The following is a 9,714-nucleotide window of genomic DNA, read 5'->3' as shown; positions in this document are numbered from 1 at the left end:
AGTGTTTTTCGTTGTTATCTGTATTTCATTTACGTCTCACTCTTCTATCTTATGGTTGTGTAATTTTTTTGAGTTCCAAATCAAGATAACCTTTAGTTTAATTTTAGTGAGCACCATTCCATGATAAATCCATTATCAATCTCTCTATCAAATTGTTCAATTGCTTGTACCTCTTGTAATTATAAAATTCAACGGTATTCAACTATTCATTCTACTCCTTTTCCTGATTAATCTAAGTATTTTCTAGACACTCTTGGCGTGGCTTCTATTGAAATTACTATAATAACATAACAGATTTTTTTGTCTATAATATGAGACCCAATTCCCAGCTGCTCTTGCAAAGAGAGTGGAATCTGCAAAAAAAAAAAAAAAAAACCCTTCTCTGAGTGACCGGTGACCGTAATTTTTGGGGCACTTGTGTGAAGGCTGTGCAAACTTGCCGGAACTATACAGCTCCACTATCAGAAGACAATCCATGACATAACACTGCTAGAGACTTTTCTAGACACTTACTTTTCTATCTTCAACAACATCTTCACAACCTCCCTCATGGAAGGCCTAGACTGGCAAGCCACCTGCGTGCATGAAACCGCAAGGTCCAGCAAGCTCAGAGCCTTTTCTTGTTCATCTTCAGGCCAATAGGTCATCTCTTCATCCATGAGGCTTATGATGCTGCAGCGATCTTCATGCTCCAGGTTAGTTCTCATCCATGTCACAATGTCAGTACCATCTCCGAACGATGAATCCAGAGGCGTCTTCCTGCATAGGAGCTCAAGTAACACTACTCCATAGCTGTAGACATCACTCTTCTCAGTTAATCTTGTAGAGTATCCATGCTCTGGGTACACATATAATACAGAACGTGTCAGCCCTGAAGTACAAGTCGCCATGGTGATATGATCAAACAAATTATGGTATAAATTGTGAAAGAACCTACCTGGAGCAATGTAGCCAAGGGTACCAATGATGGCAGACACTGTTGCATCGGCATTCTCATCACAGACAATTTTCCCCATGCCGAAGTCTGTGAGCTTGGGTACTAACTCTGCATCCATCAGTATGTTGCTTGACTTGACATCTCTATGAACAATCATGGGTACACAGTCATGGTGCAAATAGGATAGGGCTTGCGCTACACCAAGCGCAATCTGCCACCGCGCCATGCAGTCAAGAGGCACTCGAGGCTTCCTTTCATGCAACAGATCGAAGAGCGTTCCCTCAGGCATGTACTCATACAGGATTAGACCGACACTACCACGAATGCAGTAGCCCTCCATCCTGACGATGTTCCGGTGCTTCACTGTGTTTAAAATTTTCATTTCAATGGGGAATTTGCATTTGGATAGATCAACTGTCTTGACTGCCCAGTCTTTACCAAGTTTGCATTCTGTCCGGTAGACTGTACCATGTCGGCCTCTTCCAATGACATATTTCTCACTCCAGTTGTCTGTTGCCCGAAGGATATCTTCATAGGTCAGGTCTTCAGGCAATTCCTCTGTTGTGTCCAGGCTACGGACAGAGGCATGACTTGCTGACAAGTGTTGGGACCTCTTCACAATGTAGTAAACTACACACAAACCAGCAACTATGATAGCAAGAGTTGACACTAGCAATGCCACAATGATTCTTGTCTTGCTATAGTGTAGTTTCCGAGCAAGTTGATTGTTGGAGCGATGCAGACAATCTGACTGTATGCATAACTGAGGATTGCCCAAAAAACCATCAGGTGACTTTGTTGCAAGCTTAGGCCAGTTTCCAGGGAGCAGACCAGACAGCTCATTGAATGAAATGTTGACAACTAAAAGTGAGACCATGTTGCTCAGTTGCGACGGGATTGGACCGGACAATGAATTCATTGACAAGTCAAGCAGTTCCAGATCTTGAAGTTTTCCAAGGCTATTTGGAATTTGGCCGCTCAATCTGTTATGGCTAATGTTAAGAGCTTTGGACAGGTACTGAAGGTTGCCTAGGCTGTCAGGAATTGCTCCTTCCAAACGATTGTCACCAAGCTGCAGCTCAATTAAATCCTGTGCTGCAGTGAAGGAGTCCGGTATTCTTCCTGTGAGATTGTTTGCGCCAAGTACAAGACTTTGCAGGCTATTAAGTGTCGTGATTTCTGCAGGTATACTTCCGTTGAGAAGGTTCTTTCCAAGATCCAAACAGAGAAGATCCTTACAGTTTCCTAACTCATGTGGTATAGGACCTGTAAGCCTGTTTGACGACATGCGCAGAGTCTCAAGCTTGGTCAAAGCACTGAGCTCACGGGGTATTGGTCCAGAGAAGAGGTTATTGGAGATGTCAAGCATTGTTAGATTGCGCCATGAACCAAGGACAGCAGGTATCACACCATGGAGTAGATTACCACTAATGTCCATGTAAGAGAGTCCTATGTTTGTGCCCAAATTCGCAGGTATGTTTCCAGTGATTAGATTGTTGTTCAGAATTAACCTCTGGAGAGACTCACATTTCAAAATTCCGATAGGTAAACTTCCACTGAACTGGTTGTATCCAAGATCAAGAACACTGAGCTGGCCTCCAGTACAAAGACCAGGTGGAATTTCCCCGTGAAAGTGATTGCCGGTGAGGTCGACCTGAACAAGTCCAGGTGTAGTGTTCAACCCCAGGGCCTGTGGCAACACTCCAGTGAAGTTATTGTCGAACAGGGAGATCTCTCTTAGCTTCCTGATTTGAGTGATCTCTGCAGGTAGCTCGCCTCTAAGGCTATTATTGTGGAGGTAAAAGTTCTGCAGTTGGCTAAGCTTGCAAATCTCCAGTGGTATTGTCCCGGACAGGCTGTTGTTCTGGAGCTGTAACTCAACTAACTCCTGGCACTTCCCAATTTCAGGTGGAATTCTTCCAGAAATTCTATTGTGAGCCATAGATAACTTCTGTAGCCTGCTAAAATTGCTGACGAACACCGGAATCGAGCCGCTGAAGTTGTTGCGATCCAAGTAGAGCATTGTCAGTGACTGACACTTCCCAATTGCATCTGGCACAGTGCCGGTAAACCCGTTATTGGACACCACCAATTGTTCCAGACTCACAAGCGTACCGATGCTCTGTGGCAGCTCCCCGACGAACTTGTTGTCGTCAAGGTAAAGCTTCTGCAATTTCGGCAAGGATGCAAAGAAATCTGGCACCTTGCCGCCAATGACGTTGTAGGACAGGTACAAGGTGGTGAGGTTGTGGCAGTTGGCGAGGCTCCGGGGAATCCCGCCCGAGAGCTGGTTGGAGAAGAGGCTGAGGTAGACGAGCCTGCACGGTGCGGGGAACTCCGGCACTGGTCCAGACAGATTGTTGCCGCTCAGGTCCATGTAGATGAGCGACGGGAGCGCGGCGAGCTCCAGCGGGACTGTCCCGGAGAGCATGTTGACGCTGAGGTCGAGGTACTCGAGGACCGGCGAGCTCGAGCCGGAGATATCACCGGCGAGTGTGTTGTAGCTGAGGTCGACCTTCCGAAGCTGGGGCGAGGAGAGGAGCTCCAGGGGAACAGCACCGGTGAGGAGATTTCCGCCGAGGAGTAGCGTGGCGACTACCGAGCACGCCGTGAGAGCAGCGGGGACGGCGCCCGTGAAGCGGTTCCGACTGAGGTCGAGCGCGGCGAGCGCCGGTAGAGCGCAGAGCCGAGGCGCGGTGGCCGCGAGGTCGCCGGACAACCCCGCTCCGGAGAGGTTAACTGCCGCGACCGCGCCCGTGGCGGTGCACTGGACGCCCAGGAACGCGCAGTGGGTCCTCGACCTGCCGCCACTGGTGCTGGCGTTCGTCGCCCTCCACGACGGGCGGAGGACGCGCCGGGAAACTGGCGGCAGTGACGCGATGAAGGCGCGCAGGACGGCCGCTTCACCGGCGCCTTCGGACGGCGCCGGCGTAGGGCAGAAGGCGATGGTGACAAGGAGCAAGAATGCGGTGGCACAAGACATGGGAGGGAGCTGCGGCATGCTGCCCTGAGCCTTGAGCCTTGAGAAGGAGGCTGTTGCTGGTTTCTTGGGCGTGCCGCGCTTTGAAGGGAGGAACGGGAACAGAGAGCGATGGCTGGGCCATGGCGGCTGCGGTTGTGGCGAGTGGGCTAGTGGCGGCAAAGCATCAGGGAATGGAAGTGGAAATGGGCCCCGCCGGACCGGTGCTGCTGAAAAGGAAGGCGGTGGTGGGCACCGAGACAGGTGGCGGCGCACAGCAAATTTTGCGTCAGTGGATTGATGAGCGGCGGGCGAATCCGGTCTGGTGGTGCGTGGTGGGTGCCATTGGAGCTAGCACGCTGCATGGCTGCACGGCTTGAGAGGACGCGAAGTCGGGGCGGCCTAGGTGGCGGCGTGGCGAGCCATGACCCGGCTGACTTAGGGCTCGTTCGTTTTGAACCGTTTCAAGCCAGGATTCATTCCAGTTGATAGAATCGTATATAAATATAAACTACCTATCCAGCCGGAATTATTCCTGAACGTCAATACCCAGGAAACGAACGGGGCCCTAGGTGGTGGCGCGGCCACACTCGGGTGCGGCGTCGCCACGTTGAGCAGAGTGGCGGCGAGCCGGTAGGCAGGCAAGGCAACTAGCTGTCCGTCGTGTGGATGCTTAGGAATTCGCTATAAAGAATTGCCCGATGTGCAAGACGGCGCATGACTGATGATGCTGGCCAACTGTTTGGTGTAATGTCCTCTCTCTCTTTATCTCTTTGTTATTGCTATTAATAAACTTTCTAATAGGCTGCAGCATGCTCTTCACAATAGTAATCTCTACGGTATTTCCTTGGGACCCAATGCACCTTAGGGTCTCCAGACAGAGCAGCTCCACTCCAGAAATCCAGTTGGAGCCAGTTTTGAGTGGAGTTGAAGCTGTCTGTTAGAGATGTTTGGCTAAAACGGTACTCAGAGCTCCAGAGTTGTGTTTTGTCAGTGAGGTTTGTCCACTCTGGAGCCATGCCAAACAGGTCCTTAGACTACACTCTTTACTGTTTGCAGATGACCTTATACTCCATGGAAAGGCCGACCTTTAGGAAGCACAGGCTATTAAGAACATACTTCATGAATTCTGCCATCAATTTAGTGAGACACCAAATCTTCAGAAATCTTACATTTACTTCAGCAAAAATGTTTCGAATATAATTAAAACCCAAATTAGAGGGGTGTTTTGAATATAATTAAAACCCAAATCTGCGAGCTCCTTCCACCAGAAGACTCCCTGGCCTATAAAAGGACCCTCTCGGCCACTATTTCGAGGAAGGGAGAAAAGAAGAGAACACAAGAAGAGGCTCAAGCATAGCATAGAGTTTAGAGCAAGTGTTAGTGTAGTAGCTCCCTCGCTTAGGTAGCCAGCTTAGCTTCGCTCTAGCATCTCGGAGTTGTAAGCGGGAAGAGTAGCCAGGCGTAGCTCAGCTTGGAGATGGGAAGAGTCTTCCTCCTCTCCCCTCTGGTATTACACCTTTGCTATCTTAGTACTCTTTTATTTATCATCTACTTTTGGTATTTGAGTGCTATTTACCTTTTAAGTACTTGGTTTATAGTGATCATTTCATTAGTGAGCTTAGGTGCTTGATTGTGTCGGGATAAGTGCTTGGTTAGTTTAGTGTTAGTTGTTCAAGCTAGTAATTGCTGTCGTCTGGTTAGGGTGTCTTTACTCCAGAGCTCGGGTAAACATAGTAGGAATATAGATTAAGCACGGCGCTTAGGCTATAGGCTTACATTCACATATGGCTAGACCCACAGATAGCTAGGGTAGCACTAGGTGGTGACAACCCTGATTGCCTACATATTCCCCCACGATCGATCTAGTTCTTAAAACGTAAGGATCGTTGTGCTTCGTGCCTAATCAACCATACGGTGAGTTTAGGACGGGTATGCTTATTTGCTTGATTTGAATAACTAGTGCTATCCTTTTACTGGGTCCCCTAAATCTACTACCACTCTTATTTATCTTTTAACCCCTTGAGGTTAGTCGGTAAGTTAGTTTGGTAACCTTTACCTATCCATCCTCACTAGCCAACCCATACATTAACATTCCTAACTCTGATTATCCATTCTTACCCAACTCGACCACATCACCCTGCCTTCCTTTGGGAAATTATAAATTGACACCTGGTTACTCACCAGGCAAAGTGCTACACATGATAGTTCTGTGCACTTGTAGAACAAAATTCATTTAGGTAGATTACAATCACGCCTGTTGGCCCTACCAGTGTCGGGATTGACAACCATGCTAGGCATTAGTGGACTAGCCAACTCTAGCCACACCTTAGGTGTAGCTAAGAACTACCTTCTCGATGCTTCAAGGATAGTAGTTAACCTTTGTCCTCTCTTAGTATTACTAAGAAGTGTCAACCCACATTTCTAGTGCCATTGCTAGGGACTAGACTTTGTGTCTACCATTGGTGATTGCGTTAAGAATTGCCAACAAGCATTTCTGGCAACGTTGCCGAGGAAGGCAATCGGTGTGAGCATCGAGTTCTTTAAGAACCAATCTTCAAAGTAAGTTTGTTCCACTTTATCCCGTTAATTTTACCTTTCATTTCCTTCTTAACCTTTTTCTTTTCTATCATCCCTTCTCTCACGAACATGGCCAAGACCATTCGTGAATTCTCCGCTCCTTCTATTGCTAATGTAGCAACCAGTCCAGTTGTGATTGATGCCAACTCCAATTCTGAGTTGAAGCCCGCATTGATCACTATGGTCCAAGCTAGTCTTTTCCATGGCAAAGCTCATGATGATGCCAATGCAATCTCCAACATTTCTTGGAGATATGCAGCACCTTTACAATTAAGGGAATCCCAGAAGAAGCTATCAATCTTCATCTCTTTCCTTTCTCTTTGCTAGGAAAAGCGAAGCAATTATGCCAATCGTGATTCTGTAGATACATGGGACAAGTGTTCCAATGCTTTGCTTGTTAAGTTCTTCCCTATAGGCAAGACCAATGCTCTTCGCAATAAAATCTCTAGTTTTACACAACAAGCTGAGGAATCCATTGCCGATGCTTGGGAGAAATTTCAAGAGTATGTTGTTGCCTATCCACACCTTGGGATGGAAGACTGGCTTTGGTCCAAAACTTCTATCATGGTCTAGTCCCACAAGATAGGAGCCATTGAGATGCCACAGCTGGCGGTGCCTTTTTCTCTCTTGGTGTTGCAGACGCTAAAGCATTGATAGAGAAGATGGTGTCCAATCAAGGATGGAACGATGAACGACTACAGCCCCGCAAGAGAGGTATGCATTCTCTTAAAGAAGCTGGCATGATTGTAGCCAAGATGGATGTATTTTCCAAGAAGCTGGAACAATATGAAAGGATGAGTACTCAAGAAGCTATTCAATCCCTATATTCATACATGACTTGCGAAGTCTGTGGTGAATCTGGACATTTTGGCAATCACTGCCCTGAGACTCATGAAGATCTCAACTTCCTCGACAATGATAATGGTTTTCGCCAACCAAATCAATGATGGAATCAGCGCTCCAACTCTCAATGTAACACTTTTAATTTGTTTCCTCGTTCTAGTTTTCCTAATAACAACAACAATGGGTATCCGAGTTTAAAAGATCTTGTTTATAGTCAAGGTAGATTAACTGACAACTTAAATAAAAAGTTGCTTGCTAATGACAAGATACTTGAGAATATAAATGCTAAATTGCATGATTTCTCTTCTGCTATGAAAAATCAACTAAGCTTTAATAAGATGCTAGAAACCCAATTAGCTCAAATTGCTTCTATTATACCATCTTTTGAATGTGGTAAAATTCCTAGTCAACCCAAAAATATGGAGACTGCTAATCTTGTTGATATAAAGTATTTTAACTTTGTAGATCAAGATCTTCCTCTTAAGAAAAGTGATCCTGGTAGTACCATAATTGAATGCACTATTGGGCCTCATACTTTTTTAAATGCTGTTTGTGATCTAGGATCATGTGTTAATATAATGTCTAAAGAAAAGTATAACACTCTATTCTACTCACCCATGGCCCCTGCTGCTGCTTATTTGCAACTTGCTGATCAATCAACATGTTATATAGAAGGAATAGCTACTGATTTGTTAGTTCAAATTAGAGGCTCTTACATCCCTGCTGATTTATGATATTAGACATGGGGAATAGTAAAGATGTCCCTCTAATCCTAGGACGTCCCTTTCTTAATACTATTAATGCTTGCATTTTCGTTGGTTCTGGGAAAATTCAAATGACTCTTGCTGGGAAAAGAGAAACATTTCCCTTTGCCCTTGGCCCTTTGTATGCAACTAACTTGCAGACAAGGCAACCCGATGAAAAAGAAGCAAGAAACTCGAGGAAACCAGGTACCGACAAGAAGAGGGCCGAATCCAAGAACCCAAGATCAAGGAGAAGAGGATGGCATAAGAAGAAGGAACCCTCATCAACTGCCTCGTGTGTGACTCCTGACAAGGAGCAGGCCGTCTGGAAAGAGGAAGAAGAAGAAGATCCCCTCAAAGGAAAGTCACCGAAAGACAAACTTCCAACCGAGGAAGAACCCCCATGGTTTTAAGGTATGTTTTACTCTCTCTGCATTTAAATTTTGCATCTACATTCTGCATTTAAGTTTTGCCTTTAAATCGTGCACTGCATTTAGATTAGGTTTATCCTTCCACCGCATTTAGAATTAGGATCATTTTAAATCATTGCATGTAAAAAATGATAAAAACAAAATAAAAGTTTAAGTATGCAGTTAAATATATATAATAATAATATAATAAAGAAATATAATAATGAAATAAATAAATAAAAAAAATAAAAAAAATAAGAGTCCTTGAAACAATCATGAAGGGACTTTATGGTATCTCATTTAGTTTCGAATAAAATATGAATAGCCTTAAGTTGTATCATCAAATAGTAGTTAGGTTTTTTTCCCTTTTAAATCAAATAAATAAAAGAAAAAGATATCAATCTGAGAGAAGAAGCTCTACACTCAGCAACAAGCTAGCTTGGGGGAGGACATGTCCCCACTAAAGTACGTTCTTATTATTGCTCCTTTACTTTTCCACTTTTACATTTATTGTTATATCTCATGAAGGACATGGTTAGCTTGATCATATATTGCCATTTATTACGCTTAACCTAAAAGGTAATCCTGCTTCAATTCCTGTTGAACCCATGTTAATAAGTTGGAAATGATGAATCATTGCTAAAAAACGATGCACAAGTCTGCTATGCGATCCCTGCCACAATAGTTTTGGAGAAGTTTGCTATAAATCTCAGTTTTGTGGGTTGCATATGGTTGATCTTAGTTATTCTTGGTAAGATTAAGTGTAGTAGAGTTAGAGTAAATCTTTTGACCTGCTTGAAGAAGAGTTATGATAAAGTCTAGAGGTTTATTTCAAGAAAATTACAAATCCTGCCAAAGTTCCTCTATGGTGTTTTTCCTTGTCCCACCACTAGCCAATATATACACACTCATTTAGATAGGAAGCCACCATAAAAAGCTCTTGTTAGTGTGAGTTTCTTAGACCTTATTGATCTAAGTAGAGAAGCTTGTCATGCCTTTTTGATCAATATCCCACTTACACCTGTCACTATTGCCAACTCTCCATTTCGGAAGTTTGCAACCATGAAATTATTGCTTATTCTCTACCCTAGAGATCTGCAAAAGTATTCATATATCCCATTTCTAGCCCCATGCTATTTCTAAACTGGAAATATGCATCTATCCTTTCCCCTTTTACTCCATACAGTTGAGACACGCAAAAGATTCCTCAACAATCGGTCTTTAAAAGGGAGAAGGATATGG

The 9,714-nt window shown here is 44.6% G+C and overlaps 1 protein-coding gene across 1 annotated transcript; it reads right to left on the bottom strand.

Annotated features, from left to right (window-relative positions):
* On the bottom strand, positions 266-3,993 carry LOC8083842 (leucine-rich repeat receptor-like protein kinase PEPR2). Its single transcript, XM_021462631.1, has 2 exons — positions 938-3,993; positions 266-838 (listed from the first exon to the last, which is right to left on the bottom strand). Exons 1-2 carry the CDS (start codon positions 3,936-3,938, stop codon positions 510-512), a joined length of 3,330 nt encoding a protein of 1,109 aa, XP_021318306.1. The 5' UTR covers positions 3,939-3,993; the 3' UTR covers positions 266-509.

Source organism: Sorghum bicolor, chromosome 1 (assembly GCF_000003195.3).
Source record: "Sorghum bicolor cultivar BTx623 chromosome 1, Sorghum_bicolor_NCBIv3, whole genome shotgun sequence".
Classification (NCBI taxonomy): Eukaryota; Viridiplantae; Streptophyta; class Magnoliopsida; order Poales; family Poaceae; genus Sorghum; species Sorghum bicolor.
The sequence above is the reverse complement of the archived record's forward strand: the minus strand, read 5'-3'. Positions and strand labels throughout refer to the sequence as shown.

Coding starts and splice junctions, on each gene's coding strand:
- LOC8083842 (XM_021462631.1), bottom strand. CDS start 3,938: ATGCCGCAGCTCCCTCCCATGTCTTGTGCCACCGCATTCTTGCTCCTT. Junction 839..937: donor CCTTGGCTACATTGCTCCAG/GTAGGTTCTTTC, acceptor ATGTGTACCCAG/AGCATGGATACTCTACAAGA.